Source organism: Pan troglodytes, chromosome 1, assembly GCF_028858775.2.
Source record: "Pan troglodytes isolate AG18354 chromosome 1, NHGRI_mPanTro3-v2.0_pri, whole genome shotgun sequence".
Taxonomy (NCBI): Eukaryota; Metazoa; Chordata; class Mammalia; order Primates; family Hominidae; genus Pan; species Pan troglodytes.
The window spans coordinates 1213429-1239209 of NC_072398.2; the positions used below are offsets into that span (position 1 = coordinate 1213429).

Below are 25781 nucleotides of genomic sequence, written 5' to 3' on the forward strand. Positions count from 1 at the left end.
CTGATTGAGAAGAGTTATTTCCTCTTAGCACTCTGGTATAAGTTGGTGGAAACTCATCTTTACAACTGTTTGTCTCACTTCATTCTTTGCAGCTGCTTTACAGATCATGATGGGTTTTGGGGATGATTTGTGTTATATAGTTCACACATAAATCACATAATGTTGGCCAGTTGCAGTGACTCACACTTGTAATCCCAGAACTTTAGGAGGCCATGGCAGGAGGATCACATGAGGCCAGGAGTTTGGGACCAGCCTGGTCAACACAGCAAGACCCCATCTCCATAGAAGACAGAAAAGCCACAATTCCCACTGCCAGTGATGCACACCTGTAGTCCCAGTTACTTGGAAGGCTGAGGTGGGGGAGGATCGCTTAAGCCCAATAGTCGAAGGAGCTATGGTGGCACCACTGCACTCCACCCTAGGTGACAGAGTGAGACCCCGTCTCAATTTTAAGAGCAACAACAAAAACACATAATGTCAGAACTGAAACAGCCTCACAAAAGTCCAGAAAAAGGCAAGTTGGGAGTCGTGGGCTAATACCAGCTGGAATTCAGCCGTTCCAGATGCTGCCAGTGGCCCTGGATGGAGGTGAAGTCAGGTGGAGATGCCTTTACTCCTTTCCTAGCTCTCTCTTCCCCAGAAGCAACCTTCCCAGTGCCCCCTTCACCTCTCTGTTTCTGAGGGTGTAGATGAGAGGATTGAGGAGGGGGGTGACAATGTTGTAGAAGAGCGTGAGGAACTTGCCCTGGTCCTGGGAAGAACTGGCTCCTGGCTGCATGTACATGTAGATGATGTTTCCATAGAAAAGGGAGACCACAGTGAGATGGGAGCCGCAGGTGCCGAAGGCCTTCTGCCTTCCTGATGCTGACCGAATTTGTAACACAGCCCTCACAATATAGCTGTAAGAGAGCAGGATAAACACCAAGGGGGACAGCACAACACCCACCGCCAGGACAAAGACGGTGCCTTCGATGGCCACAGTGCTGACGCAGGCCATCCGGATCAGGGCGGGCATCTCACACAGGAAGTGGTCCACCTCGTGGTGCCCACAGCGGGGTAAACGCAGGGTCACAGGAGACATGGCCAAGGAGTTGGCCACCCCACAGCCCCAGGTCACTGACACCAAGCCCCGGCAGAGCCTGGGGTTCATGATCACCATGTAGTGCAGGGGCTTGCAGATAGCCACAAACCGGTCATAGGCCATGACAGCCAGGAGCAGGCACTCCACACCACCCAGACCCAGGAACAGGAAGAGCTGGATGGCACAGCCCATGTAGCTGATGGTCTTGTCACGTCCATCAAGGTTGTAGAGCAGCTGGGGGATGGAGCTGGTGGTGAAACTGAGGTCCAGGAAGGAAAGGTGGGCGAGGAAGAAGTACATGGGGGTGTGGAGGTGGGGGTCCAGCTGGGACACCAGGATGATGGTGGTGTTGCCTACGAGGGTCAGGAGGTACGCGATCAGGATGACCACAAAGAGGATCCTCTCCAGATGGGGTCGGTCAGAGAATCCCAGTAGGATGAAATGGGTTTGGGTGCTGCCATTGGTTCCATCCATCTCTACTGCAGCTGAACAGAAATATCAATCCTAATAATAATAATAATAACAGCTGATATTAAGGGAGAACTTACTAGAAGCTAAGCATTCTTCTCTGCTTTTTATTTTATTCATTTAACCTATCAGAAGCTAAGCATTCTTCTATGCTTTTTATATTTATTTTGTTCATTTAACCCCAACAGTTATATGGAGTTGCACTATTATTATTAGCTCCCAACTTATAGAAAAGGAAACTGAAACACATGTGTGTTGAGCAAACTGTGATATGTAGGAAGACACAGAGCTGATTGTGAACCCCGGCAATGTAGCTGAGAGTGTGCAGAGAGTGTGCAATCTAAACCACCAGTAGCACTGCCTCCAAATCCAGTGAAGTGAAGGCAAATCCTGCTGTGGCCAAACCATGAATTTTTCTAGAGACTCCAGTCCCTAAGTTCCTGCCAAAAACCTCAAGGACTCAAAATGGAGCCTCAAAATAATCCATCAATAGTATTTAGGAAATACTCATTACACACAGAGTACTTTATCTATTACTGGTCTCAAAGACACACCTCATTCGTTGGGTTATCATTTCTGAGGTAATTTTAAAATTACCTCAGTAGATAAATAATGTAAGAGACAAGCAAAATATACATAAAATCTCTTTTTTCTCTCTGTCTTTTAAATGGGCCTGGTATTGAAGAAATAGAGTGTATGGGTTTTTCTTCCAAAGTACTATATACTGCTTGAGAGGATAAAAGAGATTGAAAAAACTTTGTAACAGATATTACAACTGTAATGCAAAATTCATGCATGTGTACAGAAACCTCTATCACATTCCAACTACAATACCACATCACATTCAAAGCAAAGCATATTTGATGAGACAAACCACAAGTCTTACAGATGGATATAGGGAGACTTGGTCCATCCTGGTGTTTGGGTGATGGATGCATTAAAAGTCAAGACTTCGCCACTATGCAATACATGCAGCTAAAAAGCAGTACCCCCAAATTAATATAAATAGATATAAGTATGTATGTGCAGGTAAAAAGCAGTACTCCCAAATTAATATAAATAGATATAAGCATGTATGTGCAGGTAAAAAGCAGTACCCCCAAATTAATATAAATAGATATAAGCATGTATGTGCAGGTAAAAAGCAGTACTCCCAAATTAATATAAATAGATATAAGCATGTATGTGCAGGTAAAAAGCAGTAGTCGCAAATTAATATAAATCCATACGTGGAGGTAAAAAAACAGTACTCTCAAACTAAGACAAATAAAAATAAATACATGCATACATTTTGGGCTACAGCTCCAAACTACTCTGCATTATCCCTACACCAACAAGACTAAATTACAAGATCTGAGCAAGCTCATTTGTCTTTTCACAGTTTTCTCATCTAAAATGGTAATAATCAAATCTACCTTACTTAGTTTACAGATATGCTTTGAGAGTTTTAATATGAAATATAAATATATAAAACATATACAAGTTCAGTGAGTGTCAAGGTTTCTACATATGTTAAAAAAAAAAGGTGAAGTGTCATGCAAACACAGAACAGGAACACAAGCCCATAAGTCTAGCCAGAGAAATCCAGAAGAAAAAAAGCCTACTGAAGAGAAACTATCTTATATCAAATCAAGCTTTGAAAATACAATAACTATATCATGATAACTGACAAGGCATTTGTGGGAGGAAGGGAGTGTGGGTCGCTTCTTTATTCCTTACACCAAAAATATAAAATTACAAATTATATATTTAAACATTTAAAAAATACAACTACAATCAGAAAGCATGACAGTTATTTTTCCTTTTTTTCCCAATTATCTTGAATAAGTATACATCATAAGCCAAGTTGCAATTCTCAAAAGTTAAAAAGCAAAACATAGATAAATTGTATTACGTATTTAGAAAAATTTACACTCTAAGAAACACTTTTGGCCAGGTGCGGTGGTTCATGCCTGTAATCCCAGCACTTTGGGAGGCCAAGGTGGGTGGATCACCTGAGGTCAGGAGTTCACAACTAGCCTGGCCAACACAGTGAAACCCCTTCTCTACTAAACATACAAAAATTACATGGGTGTGGTGGTGCACACCTGTAATCCCAGCTACTTGGGAGGTTGAGGCAGAAGAATAGCGTGAACCCGGGAGGCGGAGGTTGCAGTGAGCCGAGATCGTGTCACTGCACTCCAGCTTGGGTGACAGAGTGAGACTCTGTCTCAAAAACAAAACAAAACAAAACAAAAAAGAAACACTACTAGCAAAGTCTAAAAAATAATAACAATAGTAGAAAAATTCAACAAGACAAATGAAGGCTACCTTACTTAATTTTTTTCTCAAAAAAGTGGCAAGAAAAACCTGTAGTAAAAGAAAAATATGTAATGACTTGAAGAAACAGTTCACAGGAAAATGCATGATTTATAAGCAAGTGATATAAACATTAGAAATGTTTTCACTGATGATTGAGGTTATAAAAATTTAAATATAAAGATATTTGCTTTTCCAGATAGGTAAATAGTGAAAAGTGTGGTAATATCCAGAGCTTGAAAAAATGTGGGAAATAAGTCCAATCTCATAAACTTTTTTTTTTTTTTTGAGACAGAGTCTCACTGTATCACTCAGGCTGGAGTGCAGTGGTGTGATCTGGGCTCACTGCAGCCTCATCCTCCCAGGTTCTCCTGCCTCAGCCTCCCAAGTAGCTGAGATTACAGGCATGTGCCACCACACCCAGCTAATTTTTGTATATTTAGTTGAGATGGGGTTTTGCCATGTTTCCCAGGCTGGTCTTGAACTCCTGATCTCAAGCGATCCGCCCATCTTGGACTCCCAAAGTGCCAGGATTACAGGTATGAGCCATCATGCCTGGCCTCATGAACTCTTGATAAGAGTCAAAATTGAAATAGTATCTTTGGAGAGATCTTAAAAAAATGACTATTTAAATACACATATACCTTGACATAGTACATATTATTTTAACAAAAGAAATATCTGTCTTTCATAAAATGTTAAATGGCATGCTTTTCTCATTGCCCTGTTAATTCCACATCCAGGAATCTGCTTTGCATTTATTAACCCTCAATCAGTAAACACATACTCTCAAAAACTTCATTATAGCATCTACTGAAATAGATAATACTGGGAAACAAGGTATGTTAAAGTGATAGACATGATTTAATAGACGATGACTGGAAACAATCACTAAATTGGAATGACATTACCCAGAATTTTGTCCAAAAAAAAGATATTAATATCAAACAAGTAGAAAGCTAACTATACTGGGTGTGGTGCCTCACGCCTGTAATCCCAGCACTTTGGGAGGCTGAAGAGGGTGGATCACGAGGTCAGGAGTTCGAGACCAGCCTGGCCAAGATGGTGAAACCCCATCTCTACTAAAATATACAAAAATTAGCCAGGCATGGTGGCGCATGCTTGTAACCCCAGCTACTTAGGAGGCTGAGGCAGGAGAATCGCTTGAACCCGGGAGACGGAGGTTGCAGTGAGGCAAGATCGCACCACTGCACTCCAGCCTGGTGACAGAGCGAGACTCCATCTCAAAAAAAAAAAAAAGAAAGAAAGAAAGAAAGCTAAATATAATGTATAGTGAGATTATATGTAGTGTGACTCCATTTTTTGTTCACAAACTCTCACTATACACACACAAACACACATGGTACATATATATGTATACAGGCACATGTTGCAGAACAACACATTTTGGTCAACAACAAATTACACCTGTGGTGGTTTCACCTCCTCAAGAGGAGTCTGAGGCAGGTCCTTCAGGCAGTATTGTAGAAGGCATTGTGATCATAGGAGGTGACAGCTCCATGCATGTGGCTGCCCCGGAAATCATTCCAGTGGGACAAGGTGTAGAGGTGGAAGACAGTAGTACTGATCATTCTGTCTCAGTGGACACCCAGGCTAATGTGTTTGCTTGTGTCTTAGTTTGCAATGAAAAAGTTTGAAAAGTAAAAAAAAAAATAAAAATAAAAATAAAAAAATAAATAGAATATAACTTGTAGAATAAGAATAAAAAGAAAGTATTTCATACAGTTTTACAATGTGTGTTTTAAGCTAAGTGCTATTACAAAAAAAGTCACAAAGTTAATAAAAAGTAAAAGGTTTACAATGTAAAAATGTTTCCATAAACTAAGGATAGTTTCTAATTAAAGAAAGAAAAATACTTTTTAATGCATTTAATATAGACTAAGTGTACAAAGTTGATAAAGTCTGTAGTCATGTACACGACGGTCCTGGGTCTTCACATTCAGTCACCACCCACTCACTGACTCACCCAGAGCAACTTCCAGTCCTGCAAGCTCCATTCATGGTAAATGCCCTAGACAGGTTACCATTTTTTCTATTTTATACAGTATTTTTACTGTGCCTTTTCTATGTTTAGATACACATATACTTACCACGGTGTTACAGCTGTCTTCAGTATTCACTACAGTACCATGCTGTACTCGTCTGTAGCTTAGGAGTGACAAGCTATCCCAGACACTTATGGCCCAGGATTGTGGTAGGATACACCACCTGGGTTTGTGTAACTACATGCTGTGATGCTCACACAGCGACAACATCACCTAACGACGCATTTCTCAGAACACATCCCCATCGTTAAGCAACGCATGACTGTATTTGTATTCAAACAGAACTGATATCTGGACGTACGGTTTGAAATTGTTGAAAAGGCTCATTTCTAACTTGGGCAACATGGGGAGACACCATCTGTACAAAAGTCAAAATTAAACCTTAGCCCGGCACGGTCGCACAAAGGTATGGTCCCAGCTACTCAAGAGACTGAGGTACGGGGGTCAATGGGCCCAGGAGGTCGAGGCTGCAGTGAGCTGTGATCATGCCACTGGCACCTCAGCCTGGGCGACAGAGTGAGACCCTGTCCTCCCCCACCCCCGCCAAAAAGAGACTCACTTTTAGAAAGTGAAGTGGAGGTTAAAGAAGACTCTCATTAGAACGGGCACGGTGGCTCACGCCTGTAATCCCAGCACTTTGGGAGGCTGAGGCAGGCGGATCACCTGAGGTTGGGAGTTCGAGGTCAGCCTGACCAACATGGAAAACCCCATCTCTACTAAAAATACAAAAAAAAAAAAGAAATTAGTCGTGGGTGGTGGCGCACGCCTGTAATCCCAGCTACTCGGGAGGCTGAGGCAGGAGAATCACTAGCACCCGAGAGGCGGAGGTTATAGTGAGCCGAGACCACCCCATTGTATGCCAGCCCGGGAGACAGAGCGAAACACTGTCTCAAAAATAATAATAATAATAATAATAATAATAGTAATAATAATAATTTTGCATTGGTAGATGTAGTGCTTTGTTATAATTAAACGACTTGTGATATAAGTGCTGTCTGTGTATGTCTGTGTGTTGGTGTATCTGTCATAATTTTTTTTTTTTTTTTTTTTTGAGACTGAGTCTCGCTCTGTCGCCCAGGCTGGAGTGCAGTGGCGCGATCTCGGCTCACTGCAAGCTCCGCCTCCCGGGTTCACGCCTTTCTCCTGCCTCAGCCTCCCGAGTAGCTGGGACTACAGGCGCCCATCACCACGCCCAGCTACTTTTTTGTGTATTTTTAGTAGAGACGGGGTTTCACCGTGTTAGCCAGGATGGTCTCGATCTCCTGACCTCGTGATCTGCCTGCCTCGGCCTCCCAAAGTGCTGGAATTACAGTCGTGAGCCACCGTGCCCGGCCTGTCATAATTTATAAATGTTCTAAGAGCAAGGAGTATGTTCTTCAGATTTTTTTAACCCTTGAGGCACTCCCTATGACTTATTCATTTAACAAACCAACCTAGACGTGCAGACCTCTGAGCTGAGTTCCTCAATCCAGAAACCTGCTCACCATTTTCACTTGCATGCTGCTAGGCCACACTCAAAGAATGCAGGAACACAGACATAGCGAGAGGGCCTCAGCCAGGTCACGAAATGCCTTCTACCCTCTCGGGCGCACACAGGTGCTGTAGCCAGGCGTAAGGAAATCCAAGTGCCTCTCTCAGGCTTGGCCCATTCCTTATAAATGCAATGGCCCACAGTATTAGTGAATAGGGGTTTCTTGCAATTACGCAGTGTTGCAGCTCTGCTGAGGGAAGACTGGAGACGGACCCTGATGGCGGCCTGGGTTCATCAGCAGCCCGAAGCGCTGGGGAAACTTCAGACCCACAGGGATCACCAGCACATCCACTGAGGCAGAGGCGCGCACCACATCAAATTGCCCCATCTCCCGTCAGGTCCAGAGAGAAAATGAGGACCATGAGAATTTGTCCCTTGATATAAAAAGAATTTACTACCTCACATAAGTAAAATTAGGGGACTCAATTCATTGCTGTTCTAAAAACATAAATACCAATGAGCCATTTGCTCCCCTCCCCTGTTCCCAGCAATCATTATATGGCTAAGAAAACAGCCGAGGCATAATTGGTCCCATGCTACCTAGAACAGAATCATGCATTTTGTTTTTTCTCTCTCGTTTTATCTGCTGAAAATAGGGCCAAAATATTTTGACATCTTCTTTTTACTAATATTTTTATGTATGAAAGAGAAAGAACCCATTGTCCTACATAGTGAAAAAAATCACATAAAGTGTATTATTACATTAAGGAGCTACAGCATGGCCTGTTCTATTTTTATTTATTTATTTATTTTGAGACGGAGTTTTGCTCTTTTGCCCAGGCTGGAGTGAAGTGGTGCAATCTCTGCTCACTGTGACTTGCAACCTCCATCCCCCTGGGTTCAAGCAATTCTCCTGCGTCAGCCTCCCTAGTACCTGGGATTATAGGCACCCGCCATCACGCCTGGCTAATTTTTGTATTTTTAGTAGAGATGAGGTTTTACCATATTGGCCAGGCTGGTCTTGAACCCCTGACCTCAGGTGATCCACGCCCGTTGGCCTCCCAAAGTGCTGGGATTACAGGTGTGAGCCACTGCGCCCAGCCTTATTTTTACTTTTTGATTTGAAAGGAAGATGTTAGCATATATAGGTTTATAGTTTCAAAAACTGATAAGGAAATTGAGCAAGTATCATGACTTAGATATGTATATGTAACTATGTTTTCAATGCTCTTATAAGGGCAAAAATGACATCGCAATGCTGAATTTTTTAAAGAAAATAAATATACAGAAATAGCCAAGCAATGTCAGAAAAAAAATCAGACTTAGAGTCAATTAACTAAGAAACTTAACAATATGACTGGGTACTTTTGGGTAGATGTAGTCAGAGAATTAGAGAGTAAAGAGACTATTCTACATGGTGTAGAATTCACAGAATATGTGTGGTACACATATGCAGGCCCTGACATCCTTTCTTCCTCCCTGTGTAATAGAAAAGCAGACCACAGGGGGCCCCAGAAGCACAGAGAAAGCAAGTACCAAGGAGTCAGTGCTTGGAGGGCAGACAGGTTGAATAGATCCCAGTGTTCCCAATTCTCTGCGTTCTGGGGTTCTAGGGGTTGCAATCACCACTCTAAGTGCTTTCCATTACTTTTGCTGGCTAAAGAGGTTATTTCACTTCCCACTCCTGATTGCTCCCTGTATCCCCTCCTCCCAGTCCTCTTCACTCAGGGCCTTCTCAACATGCTAGAAAAATTAGTCTAAGGCCGGGTGCAGTGGCTCACACCTGTAATCCCAGCACTTTGGGAGGCTGAGGCAGGCGGATCACCTGAGGTCAGGAGTTCAAGACCACTAGCCTGGCCAACATGGCGAAACCCCGTCTCTACTAAAAACACAAAAATTAGCTGGGTGTGGTGGCAGGCGCCTGTAGTCCCAGCTACTCAGGAGGCTGAGGCAGGAGAATCACTTGAACCCGGGAGGCAAAGCTTACAGTGAGCCAAGATCATGCCACTGTACTCCAGCCTGAGTGACAGAGTGAGACTCCATCTCAAAAAAAAAAAAGCTTAGTAAATTGATAAACCAGTCACCTGATTTGGAGAAGGGGTCATGAGGGTATGTTGGCCTGTTCTCACACTGCTATAAATATCTGGAACTGGAAAACTTATGAAGAAAAGAGGTTTAGTTGGCTCACGGTTCCACAGGCCGTGCAGGAAGCAAGGCAGCATCTGCTTCCAGGAGGCCTCAGGGAGCTTTTACTCATGGCAGAAGGCAAAGCAGGAACTGGTGTCTTACGTGGCAAGAGCAGGGGCAAGAGAAAGTTGCGGAGCCACACACTTTTAAACAACCAGATTTCACAACTCATCCAAGAGGGATGGTGTTAAACCATGAGAAACTACCCCCACGATCCAATCACCTCCCACCAGGCCCACCTCCAACACTGGGGATTATAATTGAGCATGAGATTTGGGTGGGGACACAAAGCCAAATCATATCGGGGGATATTGAGCAAATTAGTTCTTTGAATAAATTATCCAGACTTCTGGATATGTAGACATAGTTCTGGAGGGTTATAGCTTAGAAAAGGCTAGAAGCTCATGTTGGGGATTGACTTTCTCTTTTAGTTTTCTATTTTTTAAGGGAGAGGTTCTCACTCTGTCACTCAGGCCAGAGTGCAGTGGCATGATCCTGGCTCACTGCAGACTTGAAATCCTGGGCTCAAGCAATCTTCCCGCCTCAGCCTTCCAAGTGGCTGGGACTACAGGTTTGCACCACCGTATCTGGCTAATTTGTATTTTTTTTGTAGGAACCAGGTTTTGCTTTGTTGCCCAGCTGGTCTCAAACTTCTGGTCTCAAGCAATCCTCCCAACTCAGTCTCCCAAAGTGTTGGGATTACAGGCATGAGCCACTGTGCTCTACCAGGGTTGATGTTCAAATTTTTATAGAGAACAAAACAATTTCACTGGTAACTGTCAGAGCAGTCCTTAAGGATATGTCAGAAAGAAAAAAAATTATGATTTGAGATAGAAAAAAATCCAAATGTATATAACAGAAATGCACAGTAACAGGGAAGCGACGGGAAGGACAGCAGACCCAAGACACCCCATTTCTAGATGGTGTGGATGCACCATATCGTTTAGGTGAAGAAAGGCAACATAAAACATTAACATCAATTTTTTTTTAAAAGGTTGTAGTCTATGTAAGTTTATAGAAAGTTCCCCATATTTTTAGTGACGATACCATTTTGAGAGGTGGCTTATGGAGTATGAGACAAAGCATAATTCAAAGGTGTCACTGTGATGTCACAGGGAATCAAAACCACAGGGGGTTCAATGGGACTAGGCCTGGACATGCCAAGTTATCAGGTCACAAAATCCATTATGTTTACAAACTTAAGACTTCTGCTCAATTTTTCTCTATATCCCCAAAATTTTACTAATTTAGCCCTTGGCATTAAACATTATTGGCCAATAATAATAAATATTGTATCAGTAGACTATATTACATTTTGCAAAACATTTTCAGGTCCATCAATTTTGCTCTCCACATAATCAATCATTTATTCATTCAACAAATACAGATTGAGTGATAACCACATACAAACCAGCATTGGGGGTGCTTGAGAAACATTGAATGTATCATTGGCAACAGACAAAGATACCTCCCCTTGTGGTGTTTACATTTAGCACAAAAAGGCAAAACATACATAAATTAAATAAGCCTAACAATATAGTACACTAGACGACACGTACTATATGGGGAACAAAGAGCCTCCACTGAGCCTAGCAAGGGCGACTGGAAAGGTGAGCTCTAGGTGGGCTCTGGGGGAGTAGGGCTGTGTGGTATCACTGAGAAGCTGGATCTCAGAAGACTTAAGGAAGAAAGGGAATAATGAGTCAAGGGGACATCAGGGAAAAGGGAATGTCAAGCAGAAGCCACAGGTGGGGAAATGGCCCTGTGATGGGAAGTGCCTGCTTTGGTGGAAATCCAGCCATGAGGCCAGGGCAGCTGAAGCGGAATGCAAAGGGAAGTGGGGGTGGAAGAGGGAATCAGAGGAGGGATGGGGGTTCAGATCCTCTAGGGCCTGGGGGTTCACATCCTCTAGGGCCTGGGGATTCACTGTGAGGATTCTGACTTTCACTCTAAGTTGAATGGGAGGTCTTTGTGATGGTATCTAAGTCACTGTGATGCCAACATATCCTTGGGTGCTAAAGGAATCGGCCCAGCTGCTGTAGAGAGAATGGGAGTGGAAGGGCCTAGAGCCCAAGCAGGACCACTGTGAGGAAACGAAAGTCATAATCCAGAGGGGCAGGATGGAGTTCTGACCATGGTTACAGCAGTAGGGTGGCCAGGACAACTGAACCCCGGACATATTCTGAAGGTAGGACCAACAGGGCTTGCTGATGGACTGGATGTGGGCTGGAGAAATCAAGAAAGTACTCAATCGGATGCCTGGCTTAAGCAATCAAAAGAACGGAGTTGCCATCCAGTGACAGGGAGAAGCCTGTGGTTTTTGTTGTTGCAGTTAGGGAGAGACTTGGGGAGAAATTTGTGGTTAAGTTTTAGGCAAATTGAGTTCAAAATGTCTATTTTGATGTCAAGTGGACAGCTGAATATAAAAGACTACCATTCAGAGGAAAGGAGAGGGAAAGCCAGGAAACGGGTATGGATGTCGAGGATTTTGCTGGTAACGAAACAAAGTTCCAGAGGAAATAGTGGCAATCTTTCAGGAGTTGGAAAGGGGAAGAGAAGGGTCATTACAGGAGACACACAAAACTGTGAACCTAAGAATGCAAGAGATGAAGACTCACATTGGTTTACTGACTGATATAAACGACAATAGTATGCACAGTGAGACAGGATTCAGCAGAGACAGTGAGACTAGAGTACTGGGCTACACAGTGGGAAATGGATACTCCTGGGACTGGGACACTCATTCCATCCTATGGAGAGAGTAGAAGACATGTGGAGGTGTTCTCCCTCCCACCCAGGGCTTCCCCGTCTCACTGAATGGGTGGTGCCCCATGGAAGGGGTATCTCAAGCCACCCACCTGATCCCTGTGGGAAGGGATGCTGTTGCTGAGCTGAAGTCCACCTTCCCTACACAGACCTTGCATGAACGAGGGCTAGGGCACACATGGCCTGTGGAACACCAAGAAGAGGGACACGAGGATGCGTTATTCCCTCTGTTTGCAAATCTATCACAGAGAGTAGAAGTGTTCGCTCATGATCAAACAATTAAAAAATCTAGGAAGAAGGCTACGTTAGTAATATGATTGGAAGGTAAGTTAAAGATGTCAGTCGAAAAAATCTCCCTGGAAGAGAAAAACATCTTGAACTTCAAATTGAGGAGGAAAATTAAACCTTCTGCAGATTATTATCAGATAATGTTAAATAATTTGCCATTAATATTTGGTTAGCATTGAAGCATTTACCATTTAAACATTTTAGCATTTGTGTAACATTTATTTATTTATTTATTTATTTATTTTTGAGATGGAGTCTTGCTCTGTTGCCCCGGCTGGAGTGCAGTGGCGTGATCTCGGCTCACTACAAGCTCTGCCTCCTGGGTTCATGCCATTCTCCTGCCTCAGCCTCCCAAGTAGCTGGGACAACAGGCGCCCACCACCACGCCCAGCTAATTTCTTTTTGTATTTTTAGTAGAGACGGGGTTTCACTGTGTTAGCCAGGATGGTCTCAATCTCCTGACCTCATGATCTGCCCACCTCGGCCTCCCAAAGTACTGGGATTACAGGCGTGAGCCACCGTACCCAGCCATGATAATTATTTAGAAGACAGTGATACAAAGAAGGCAGTAAGGTTAGCCTTCAATGACTTTTAACATTTTTGTGGGAAAGGTACAGAATATACTTTAAAAATAAGTTAAATATTATCATCATTTCATCATTATAATGTATTTAAATGGAAAAGCTGAATTCAAACCAGCAATATCAAATATGACCTTAAATATTTACCATAACACAGTGAGGCCAGTATAATTGTTCCATGTATAGGAACCATAACAAGCCGCTAAAAGAGAGAGAGAAGTGTTGTTTGAGGTCTTTTTTCTTTTTTGAGATGGAGTCTCGCACTGAGCTGGAGTACAGTGGTGAGATCTTGGCTCACTGCAACCTCCGCCTCCAGGGTTCAAGCAATTCTCCTGTCTCCAACTCCAGAATAGCTGGGATTACAGGCTCCTGCCACCATGCCCAGCTAATTTTTCTATTTCTTTTTTTTTTTTAGTAGAGACAGGGTTTCACCATGTTGGCCAGGCTGGTCTTGAACTCCTGAGCTTGTGATCCACCCGCCTCAGCCTCCCAAAGTGCTGGGATTACAGGCGTGAGTCACTGCACCCAGACTTAATGTCTTATAACTAGTAAATATCTACATTAAAGAACGAGTTGAATGAAAATTCTGATAAATTCCTACTTAAAGTGTATCCAAAGAAAAAGGAAAAAGTCTAGGAGTTAGTGATATTAGATTCACAGGAATGAGCTTTGTAATTCTTAAAAATTAGTCTCAGAATAGAAAGGATTTTAAAAGTAATTGAGTAAAGTCATAGGAAATGTGACCATATAAAGGAATGGCTCTAAATGTATTAATCTAGAAGGAAGCAACAGGTTAAACAGTAAGAGGTAAGAAACAAAAAATAAGGAACGAGAGAGAGAGAGAGTGACAGGGAGAGAGAGACAGAGCGGGGAAGGAGACAATGAGAAGGAAAATCAGGAAAACGAAGAGAAACAGAATTAAGGAGGTGATACTGGAATAGTATCAGACCATTCTGAATCAATTTAAGAATTGCCATGTCTAATTCTTATATGGAAGATTTGAAATACAAGGATATTGAAAGGAATAACAAATTATAATGAATGCATAGAAATCCTTATGTAATCCAAGGTCATTAATTTGAAGGAAGACATCAAGAAAATGTGATCTAGCAATAGAGGTTGAGATTGCTCCATTTACAAAATTATTATGCTCTGTAATCTTCCCATATGCAAATATTTCATATTCCCTCTTTTGTCCCATGGAAATATTTCACAGCAACAACAAATCAAGTGCTGACCTAAATGGGGTATCAGTTAAAACTTAGTATATTGATATCCTTCACCCCACTCCAGGAACGTTCGCTACGCTAGGACTGCATCTTGGGAACAGAATTTTAGAGATGATCATCTCTTACATCAGAAGCAGGATCTAAATGATCCCTGGATGCCCAGTTTCCTGACCCTGCTACTGTCGTGGGTGGCAAGATAAGAGGAGTTGCATCACAGATGAAAAAGTAAGGCCGAAGAAGACCAGAGAAGAGTTGGTTGAATGTGTAGATATAAGATCCATCTGTGACATTGTAGAATGAAATTTCACCGGCTTCATAGTCCAAGAAAATCCCAATGCAGCGAGGACTTTCCAGTTGGAGAAGAGGCACCGATGGGGAGGCAAGGACCATGTACTCATTCCCTTTCAGCAGCCACAGGGCCCAGACCCCGTTCTCAGGAGATGGCGTGGTTTCCCCCTTTCTTGGCAGTGTGTCTTGACAGACCCCTAAACCCCACTCTGCTCCTTCTCCCACCAGAACCTCCCAGTAATGCCTCCCTGATGAGAAGCTCTGCAAACCCAGGATGCAGGGCCATGTGTCAAATCTCTCAGGGTTGTTGGGGACATCCCTCCATGGTTCTCCATCCTGCACACTGCGCAGGTCGGCGGTCAAGAGCAGACTCGGGTGTGCCGTGGCGGGATCCAGCTTTACATCCACTGCGGAAAGAATGTGGTGGAGCAGGTGAAAGGAAAGAAAGGACTGGTAGAAACTTAGGAAACCACTGAAAAGAATAGTCCCACAGTTCCTCACTTTTCTCTCTCTATTAACTCCTAGAGAAAACAAATCAGTATTTCACCTTACAGGTGAAACCTTCTTTATTACTTTATTATTCTTATTCTTTATAACTTTCTGGTGTATTCCACTGTCACCTCTGCGTAACCCAGAACTCTTTAACTTCCCCAATAAAAACAACTATTGATGACGACAAACCAAGTGAATTATCATTTAGTTTCCTTTCATTTATATCTAAAGCATTTGTGTGTGTGTGTGTGCGTGAGAGACAGAGAGAGAGAGAGAGAGAGAGAGAGAGAGAGACAGAGAGATGGGGTCTTGCTATGTTGCCCAGGCTGGAGTGCAGAGCTATTCATGCGCATAGCCATGGTACACGACAGCCTCAAACTCCTGGACTCAAGCAATCCTCCCGTGTCTGCCTCCCCAGCAGCTGGGACTACAGGTGCACACCACCATGTCTGGCTTACATCCAAAGCATTTGGGTGCACTTAGGAGGATCTTCTGCATTTAACATAAAATTTATAAACCCCTTAGGAATTTTTTTCTTAAAAATCTATAGAATTTTATTAATATTAAATCCACTACTTCCAAAGTTATATTACTGTGGTAGGCGGAATTCTAAGATGGACCCCATGACCTTCACACCCTGGTGTTAGCCTCATGAGTATGTTACACGATATGACAAGAGAGAGATTATCAAGGTGAGTCTAATCGAATCCCACAAGTCCTGTAAAATCAGGAAGTTTTCTCTGGCTATTGGGTTGGTGGCAGCAGGAAAGGTCAATAAGATGTGGATTTGATATCTCTTTGCTGGCTTTGAAGATGGAAAGGTCACATGAAGAGAAAAATGAGTGACCTCTAGAGCTGAGAGTGATCTCCAAAGCTGAGAATAGCCCCCAACCAACAGCCAGCAAGAAAACAGGAATCTCAGTACCACATTTGCACAGAATTGTATTATGCCAACAACCTGAATAAGGTTGGAGGTAAGGTTCTTCCCCCGACCTACACAGAAGCCTAGCCTGGCCTGGCCAACACCCATATTTGGGCCTTGAGAAAACCTAAGCAGAGGAGCCAGCCGATCCCACTTGGATGTCTGGTCTTCAGAACCATGAGCTACTAAATGGTATGGCTTTAAGCACATAAGCTTGTAGTTATGCGTTATATAACAATAAAAAATACTGATACTCTGAAGTCCCAGTGAGATTGATGAGACATTTGACCCATATACATAATAAATAAATACATCTAGATATGAAACCTCAGTGAAGGGGGGATGTAAAATATTCAGTGCATTTCCTTATTAGCATTGCTTATAAGTAGTAAGTTAATTAATAATATGGTTTGGATGTGTATCCCCTCCCGGTCTCATGTTGAAATGTGATTCCCAATGTTGAAGGTGGGGCCTAGTGGGGGGTGCTGGATCATGGATGCAGATCCCCCATGAATGACTTAGTGCCATCCCACTGGTGATAAGTGAGTTCTTTATCCGTTCATGCAAGAGCTGGTTGTTTAAGAGGAACCTGGCGCCTCCCCACTTCACTGCTTCCCTCTTGCCATGTGATACGCTGGCTCCTCCTTTGCTTTCCACCATGACTGTAGGTTTCCTGAGGCCTCACCAGAAGCAGGTGCCAGCACCATGCCTCCTGTACAGCCTACAGAACCATGAGCCAAAATAAAGCATATTTCCTTATATTAATAAATTACCCAGCCTCAGGTATTTCTTTATAGCAATGCGAAATCAGACTAACATGTTAATATAGTTTGATTTTTAATATCAGAACAAATACTGTTTCTACTGCTACTGCTACTGCTACTACTGCTGCCACTACCACTATACTTATTTGCCTTTAAACACTTCCAGTGAACTTTTTTTTTTTTTGAAACGGAGTCTCACTCTGTTGCCCAGTCTGGAGTGCAGTGGTGCAATCACAGCTCACTGCAGCCTCCACCTCTCAGACTCAAGCCATCCCCTGACCTCAGCCTTCTGAGTAGCTGGGAAGGCATGCACCACCATGCCCAGCTAGTTTTCTGTATTTTTTGTAGAGAAGGGGTTTTGCCATGTTGCCCAGGCTGGTCTCGAACTCCTGGGTTCAAGCAATCCATCCCCCTCAGCCTCCCAAAATGTTGGGATTACAGGCGTGAGCTGCCACGCCCGGCCTAGTGAACTTTTATTGATACCCAACCTGAGTGGTCACATAACTGCGCATTGCATTATTTTTATTATGTAACCACCCTGAGGGTCGCCATTGTCATCCCTACATTACACAAGAGTAGATTCAGAATCAAAGAGTTTATGTGGTCTTCCCAAACTCTAGAGGTAAACAACAGAGATTGAAAGGTAGGTCTCCATGGATTGTGCATTTAACACAATCTAACAGGTCATGTATTCCCAAGCCATTCCTCTTCCGGCACATTGGTCTGCTTCATTTCTAACAAAAGAGATCTGTGAAATGGCTTTTGATATGGTCTATATCCCATTCCTCTCCCTACCCCTTCCTCTCCTAAACTCAATTCTTCATCATGATGTGACCATACCCCAACCAAACTGCGCATGTCCATCTTCCCAGGGACCTCCGTGTTGATGAATGGTTATTTGTCAGAGTTTGTCTTTTTTTTTAGATGGAGTTTTGCTCTTGTTGCCCAGGCTGGAGTTCAATGGCATGATCTTGGCTCACTGCAACCCCCATCTCCTGGGTGCAAGTGATTCTCCTGCCTCAGCCTCCCGAGTAGCTGGGATTACAGGCATGCACCACCACGCCTGGCGAATTTTGTATTTTTAGTAGAGACAGGGTTTCCCCAGGTTGGTCAGGCTGGTCTGGAACTCCTGACCTCAGGTGATCTGCCCGCCTCGGCCTCCCAAAGTGCAGGGATTACAGGCGTGAGCCACCACGCCCGGCCCAGAGTTCGTCTTCAATGATTTTTCTGTATCTCTCAACACTGAGAATCTACTTGTGCTAGAAAATCTCCCTTTTCCAAAGATAACACTCATCCATGTTTCCCTTCCCTCACTGCTCACTACTCCTTGATCCTCTTTGCTGTTCTCTTCTCCTCCACCACCACCACTGGAGAAACCTATAGTCCCAAGACTTGGACTTCTTCTCTCTCTCTCACCTCACTCCCTATCTACCCGGGTGCTGGCTGGTTCATTGCTTTGATAAAATTCCATTCATATGCTGACTGATTCCCAATGCACGTGCTTAGCTTTGAACTTTACCCTGAAACTCCCTATTGTACATTCATCCGCCCACTTGATAGCAACATTTGAATATTTAGCACTCATCGCAACATCCACATATCCAAAACCCAGTGCCCTTCTTCTGCTTCAACTGTCGCTTTCCTCATCAATATAAGTGGCAATCACATTTTGCCAGTTCGCAAGATCCAAAACCTTGGAATCATTCATGGCTCTTCCTGTTTATAGCACATCATATATAATCCAACAGCAAATCTTAACAGCTCTGCCTTCAGTATATAACAAAAATCTGTCCATCTTGCGGCACCTTCCGTAATAACATCTATTCCAACACATAATCATCTCTCATCAAATTACTGCAAAGACCCTTAACTGCTTTTCCCATGTCAATCTTCTCCTGTCTGTAATTTACTTACAAGAAAGCATAGAGAGTCATCCTCATAAAACATTAGTCCAATCAAACTATTTTTCTAGGTACAACTTTCAATGATGTCCTATTTCACTCAGGGATAAAGTATCATGCTCAGAGTGGCCTGCCTATCTAGCCCTTCCTTGGTCTCTCCGACCCTCCTGTCACTTACTCTGCCACAGAGTCCTCACATTGACATCCTCACAGCTCCTGGAACACACCTGCCATCCTCCATGTCAGGCCTTGGCGCTCATTTCTGCTGCCTGAATGCTTTCTTCCAGATCATATATTTGCTGGGTGATCCCCTGTGGGGCGAGGTCTTTCCTGGTCACCTTATTCAAAACTAGAACTTCTCATTACCCTTTGCATACTCTTTTTGATTTTCTTCAATATTCTGTGTCAGCCACTTACAGCCTGTGTATTTTGGTGAAGTACATATCTGCAACACAAAGCTACGGATTGCAGAGTATTTTGTTGTTGTTGTTGAATGATATATTCCAATGTTTAAAAGAATGGATGAGATAAAATTAATCACACATTTTGAATGATTTCATTCAATAAAAACAAATGTGGATATGAGGTTACTGAGTCTGAGGGTGCCATGACGATTTTAATCAAGTTGGGCATTTAGCATACATTCATCTACCCAGGAGAACGTGGGTACTACGCTGCAGAGATGGGTTTTCTCACTAAGGGACTTTACACTCTTTCCCTCTAAGTAGTGAAGTCACTATTTAGACATAGTTTTCATTACTTCGGATAAATTAGATTTTAAAATGAAATTGTAAACAATACTGAATCTATACTGTTTTAAAGAATAATACAATCAGATTAAACACACTAGTTTTTTGTGACACTGCTTATTCCTACATGAAAATAACTGACAATATTTTTGGCTTTATTGACTCACTAATTCAAGCAACTCATCAAATTCTCAGCCAATAAATTAAACCAAACTTCTTGCTAATTGATAACTTTGCAGTGCTTTCATATTGATTACTTTTAGGAGGTGGGGTGCTTTCAAATGTTTCATTTTGTCCTCCAAGCAATTTATTTTTAGCATTTTATAAGCAAGGAAATGTAAATTTACTGGAAGTAACGTTACTCATATCAGCTACAGTTTTAAGCCCATAGTCTAACCAAATGTAGACTCTATGGGTGGCCGTGACTGTGATACTGCTCATGAATATACTAATCCTCGTTCTTCTGGGTGTGGTGCTGCAGGCTCTATGGGTGGCCGTGACTCTGATACTCCTCATGAATATACTAATCCTCGTTCTTCTGGGCGTGGTGGTGCAGGCTCTATGGGTGGCCGTGAGTCTGATACTCCTCATGAATATACTAATCCTCGTTCTTCTGGGTGTGGTGGTGCAGGCTCTATGGGTGGCCGTGACTCTGATACTGCTCATGAATATACTAATCCTCGTTCTTCTGGGTGTGGTGGTGCAGGCTCTATGGGTGGCCGTGACTCTGATACTGCTCATGAATATACTAATCCTCGTTCTTCTGGGCATGGTGGTGCAGGCTCTAGGGGTGGCCGTGACTCTGATACTCCTCAAGAATATACTAATCCTCGTTCTTCTGGGCGTGGTGGTGCAGGCTCTATGGGTGGCCGTGACTCTGATACTGCTCATAAATATACTAATCCTCGTTCTTCTGGGCGTGGTGGTGCAGGCTCTATGGGTGGCTGTGACTCTGATACTGCTCATGAATATACTAATCCTCGTTCTTCTGGGTGTGGTGGTGCAGGCTCTAGGGGTGGCCGTGACTCTGATACTCCTCAAGAATATACTAATCCTCGTTCTTCTGGGCGTGGTGGTGCAGGCTCTATGGGTCGCCGTGACTCTGATACTGCTCATAAATATACTAATCCTCGTTCTTCTGGGCGTGGTGGTGCAGGCTCTATGGGTGGCTGTGACTCTGATACTGCTCATGAATATACTAATCCTCGTTCTTCTGGGTGTGGTGGTGCAGGCTCTATGGGTGGCTGTGACTCTGATACTGCTCATGAATATACTAATCCTCGTTCTTCTGGGTGTGGTGGTGCAGGCTCTATGGGTGGCCGTGACTCTGATACTGCTCATGAATATACTAATCCTCGTTCTTCTGGGCGTGGTGGTGCAGGCTCTATGGGTGGCCATGACTCTGAGCTCATGAATATACTAATCCTCGTTCTTCTGGGCGTGGTGGTGCAGGCTCTATGGGTGGCCGTGACTCTGATACGGCTCATGAATATACTAATCCTCGTTCTTCTGGGTGTGGTGGTGCAGGCTCTATGGGTGGCCGTGACTCTGAGCTCATGAATATACTAATCCTCGTTCTTCTGGGCGTGGTGGTGCAGGCTCTATGGGTGGCCGTGACTCTGATACTCCTCATGAATATACTAATCCTCGTTCTTCTGGGTGTGGTGGTGCAGGCTCTATGGGTGGCCGTGACTCTGATACTCCTCATGAATATACTAATCCTCGTTCTTCTGGGTGTGGTAGTGCAGGCTCTATGGGTGGCCGTGACTCTGATACTGCTCATGAATATACTAATCCTCCTTCTTCTGGGCCTGGTGGTGCAGGCTCTATGGGTGGACATGACTCTGAGCTCATGAATATACTAATCCTCGTTCTTCTGGGTGTGGTGGTGCAGGCTCTATGGGTGGCCGTGACTCTGATACGGCTCATGAATATACTAATCCTCGTTCTTCTGGGCGTGGTGGTGCAGGCTCTATGGGTGGCCGTGACTCTGATACTGCTCATGAACATACTAATCCTCGTTCTTCTGGGCGTGGTGGTGCAGGCTCTATGGGTGGCCGTGACTCTGATACGGCTCATGAATATACTAATCCTCATTCTTCTGGGTGTGGTGGTGCAGGCTCTATGGGTGGCCGTGACTCTGATACTGCTCATGAATATACTAATCCTCCTTCTTCTGGGCCTGGTGGTGCAGGCTCTATGGGTGGACATGACTCTGAGCTCATGAATATACTAATCCTCGTTCTTCTGGGTGTGGTGGTGCAGGCTCTATGGGTGGCCGTGACTCTGATACGGCTCATGAATATACTAATCCTCGTTCTTCTGGGCGTGGTGGTGCAGGCTCTATGGGTGGCCGTGACTCTGATACTGCTCATGAACATACTAATCCTCGTTCTTCTGGGCGTGGTGGTGCAGGCTCTATGGGTGGCCATGACTCTGATACTGCTCATGAATATACTAATCCTCATTCTTCTGGGCATGGTGCAGGCTCTATGGGTGGCCATGACTCTGAGACGGCTCATGAATATACTAATCCTCGTTCTTCTGGGCGTGGTGTTGCAGACTCTATGGGTGGCCGTGACTCTGATATTGCTCATGAATATACTAAACCTCGTTCTTCTGGGTGTGGTGGTGCAGGCTCTATGGGTGGCCGTGACTCTGATACTGCTCATGAATATGCTAATCCTTGTTCTTCTGGGCGTGGTGGTGCAGGCTCTGTGGGTGGCCGTGACTCTGATACTGCTCATGAATATACTAATCCTTGTTCGTCTGGGCGTGGTGGTGCAGGCTCTATGGGTGGCCATGACTCTGATACTGCTCATGAATATACTAATCCTCGTTCTTCTGAGCGTGGTGGTGCAGGCTCTATGGGTGGCCGTGACTCTGATACTGCTCATGAATATACTAATCCTCCTTCTTCTGGGCGTGGTGGTGCAGGCTCTATGGGTGGCCGTGACTCTGATAGGGCTCATGAATATACTAATCCTCGTTCTTCTGGGTGTGGTGGTGCAGGCTCTATGGGTGGCCGTGACTCTGATACTGCTCATGAATATACTAATCCTCGTTCTTCTGGGCATGGTGGTGCAGGCTGTATGGGTGGCCGTGACTCTGATACTGCTCATGAATATACTAATCCTCATTCTTCTGGGTGTGGTGGTGCAGGCTCTATGGGTGGCCATGACTGAGCTCATGAATATACTAATCCTCGTTCTTCTGGGCATGGTGGTGCAGGCTCTATGGGTGGCCGTGACTCTGAGCTCATGAATATACTAATCCTCGTTCTTCTGGGTGTGGTGGTGCAGGCTCTATGGGTGGCCATGACTCTGAGCTCATCAATATACTAATCCTCGTTCTTCTGGGCGTGGTGGTGCAGGCTCTATGGGTGGCCATGACTCTGATACTGCTCATGAATATACTAATCCTCGTTCTTCTGGGTGTGGTGGTGCAGGCTCTATGGGTGGCCGTGACTCTGATACTCCTCATGAATATACTAATCCTCATTCTTCTGGGTGTGGTGCAGGCTCTATGGGTGGCCATGACTCTGAGCTCATGAATATACTAATCCTCGTTCTTCTGCGCATGGTGGTGCAGGCTCTATGGGTGGCCATGACTCTGAGCTCATGAATATACTAATCCTCGTTCTTCTGGGCGTGGTCGTGCAGGCTCTATGGGTGGCCATGACTCTGATACTGCTCATGAATATACTAATCCTCGTTCTTCTGGGCGTGGTGGTGCAGGCTCTATGGGTGGCCGTGACTCTGATACTGCTCATGAATATACCAATCCTAATTTTTCTGGGCATGGTACACTCTCCCACGGAAGGAGACCAGGGAATTTTACCCTAAAATATGGCACCCTGGTATGCCCATTAGTTTAAATTAAAGGCCCTTGGAGACCATCACACACTGTAAGAAGCTTTATTCTAACACTCATTTATCTGCCTGAAGTCCCTGCGTTTTAATTAATTTAGCTCATATTGCAGGAAGACAGACAAGTCTGTCAATACACCTGGACAGACTTTAGTCACAAACCACTGTCTACTTTTCAACACTTTGTCCCAAGCCACTGTATGCACTCCAAGCCCAACGAATCCTCCAAAAAATCAATTACTATCTCCCTAAAATCATCCACACCTCCCCATCTCCCTTTCCTCCAATAAAGAAAGGTATATAAGCATCTGTATCCCACTGAGTTATTGGGTAATTATTCTCCTGCGATTCCACTGTGCTATGAATGTTAAACTTTTTCTATGCCTTTGTTCCTATTTGTCTTTGGTCAGTTGATTTTCAGCAAACATTCATAGGGAAAGGGGAAAGTTTTCCCTTGCCCCCTACACTGTCTCCTTGATAGTTTGACTTAGCCATGAAATCTCAGGAAGGCCAGATGCTCCAATTCAGCATGGGTGCCTTTAAGAGGAGTGCATGAGTCACCATGCCTATGATACTGTGAAGTACGTATTTGGTCTACAGTGCAGGAGGCACCATACCTATGACATTCGGAAGTATATATTTGGTCTACATTCACCATGCTTATGATACTGTGAAGTACGTATTTGGTCTACAGTGCAGGAGGCACCATACCTATTACACTGGGAAGTATATATTTGGTCTACATTCACCATGCCTATGATACTGTGAAGTACGTATTTGGTCTACAGTGCAGGAGGCACCATACCTATGACACTGGGAAGTATATATTTGGTCTATATTCACCATGCCTATGATACTGTGAAGTGTGTATTTGGTCTATATCCTGTTTACTGACATACAGTTCTTAAAATCCTTGAAATTTCCAGAAATAAGAGTGTCTTTTGCAAGCTAATAAGATGAATTGTGGTTGGTGATTACCCAGAAAGCCTCCCACTGGGTGTGGTTGCCAGGGGAACCAACCATGTGATTAGAGGCTTGAAACTTTCAGTCCTCCACGCCACACCCCCACCCACCTCTGAAGACGGAGAGGGGCTTAAGGGTGGGTTGATAAACCAATGGCCTATGATCTAATCAATCATGTCTACATAGTGCTTCCATAAAAACCCAAAATAACTGAGTTCGTTGGCCAGGCACAGTGGCTCACGCCTGTCATCTCAGCACTTTGGGAGGCCGAGGCAGGCAGATCATTTGAGGTCAGGAGTTCGAGACCAGCCTGGCTAACATGGTGAGACCCCGTCTCTACTAAAAATATAAAAATTAGCCAGGCATGGTGGCATGTGCCTGTAATCCCAGCTACTCGGGAGGCTGAGGCAGGAGAATCGCTCGAACATGGGAGGTGGAGGTTGCAGTGAGCTGAGATGGCGCCACTGTGCTCCAGCCTGGGCGACAGAGTAAGACGTCATCACACACACACAAAAAAGAACTGAGTCCTGAGGACTTCCAGATCGCTGAACACATGGAGGTTCCAAAGGTAGCAGGCCTAGAGAGGGCGTGGAAGCTCCGTACCCCTTCTCACAAACCTCGCCCTAAGAATCTCTTCCATCTGTTCATCTCTAGCCTCTGTAACGCCCTTATAATAAATGAGTAAATATGTGTCCCTGAGTTTTGTCAGCTGTTTCAGGAAATTAAGTGAACTCAAGAAGAGGGTTGTGGGAACCCCAGTTTACAGTCAGTTGGTCAGAATCACAGGCCACAACCTGTGCTTGTGACCAGCATCTGAAGTGGGGTCAGTCTTGTGGGACGAAGCCCTCAACCCGGGGAACCTGGTGCTATCCAGGTAGATAGTGTCAAAACCAAATTGCATGGAAGGACATCTGGCTGGAGCATCTGCTGGAGAACTGACTGGCTGTTTGCGGGGAGAAATCCCCACACATTTTGGTGACCAGAAGTGACGTGCTGTATTGACTCTGGAAGAGAACTTCTTCCCCCATCTCTTCAATAACCTGCCCTTTTCTATGGCTCCCAGCACCAAGAGGGAGGTAGAGCTCTGTCAGTATGGGTACCAGAGTGAGAAGATGTGGCACAGTGGTCCCCACACCCAGGAACAAACCAACAGCACACTCTCAAAATAAATTTCTGCTGATCTGGGCCACTAAGACTTTAGGTTCTGTTGGTCACTGCAGCTGACTGGCATATGACAAACCACAATACGAGGCAAACCCCAGGCAGCCTCATTCCCAGTCTCTAAGATGCAACTACCTTGGAACTTCCTCAAGAGCTCCCTCCTCCCAGGGATGCAGCATGCTGTCTTCAGTTCCATGGGGATGTTCTCTGCTTCCAGCCTTGTGACAGCCTTACTTC

The 25781-nt window shown here is 44.3% G+C and overlaps 2 protein-coding genes and 1 long non-coding RNA gene across 5 annotated transcripts in view; 1 reads left to right on the forward strand and 2 right to left on the reverse strand.

The window, feature by feature from the left end:
- On the reverse strand, nt 1-25766 carry OR2W3 (olfactory receptor family 2 subfamily W member 3). The gene is made up of 2 exons (XM_024353128.3): nt 25680-25766; nt 1-1585 (listed from the first exon to the last, which is right to left on the reverse strand). Exon 2 carries the CDS (start codon nt 1553-1555, stop codon nt 611-613), a length of 945 nt encoding a protein of 314 aa, XP_024208896.2. The 5' UTR covers nt 1556-1585; nt 25680-25766; the 3' UTR covers nt 1-610.
- The window catches only part of TRIM58 (tripartite motif containing 58), a 61137-nt gene that overhangs the window by 24441 nt on the left and 10915 nt on the right, over nt 1-25781 (reverse strand). For 2 of the 3 annotated variants that reach the window (XM_016942353.4, XM_054675072.2), the window contains one exon: nt 25680-25780. In XM_016942353.4, coding sequence (XP_016797842.3) covers nt 25680-25780 — 101 coding nt within the window. Of the gene's footprint in view, nt 1-10912; nt 15131-25679; nt 25781 lie in introns of those variants that run through there. The other variant, XM_009441849.5, reaches the window with a different exon arrangement.
- On the forward strand, nt 11560-15403 carry LOC129138287 (uncharacterized). The gene is made up of 2 exons (XR_008541468.2): nt 11560-11759; nt 14500-15403. It is a non-coding gene; the product is annotated as an uncharacterized LOC129138287 (long non-coding RNA).

Excerpts from the sequence above, each read along its gene's own strand:
- OR2W3 (XM_024353128.3), bottom strand. The coding sequence starts at position 1,555 with ATGGATGGAACCAATGGCAGCACCCAAACCCATTTCATCCTACTGGGA.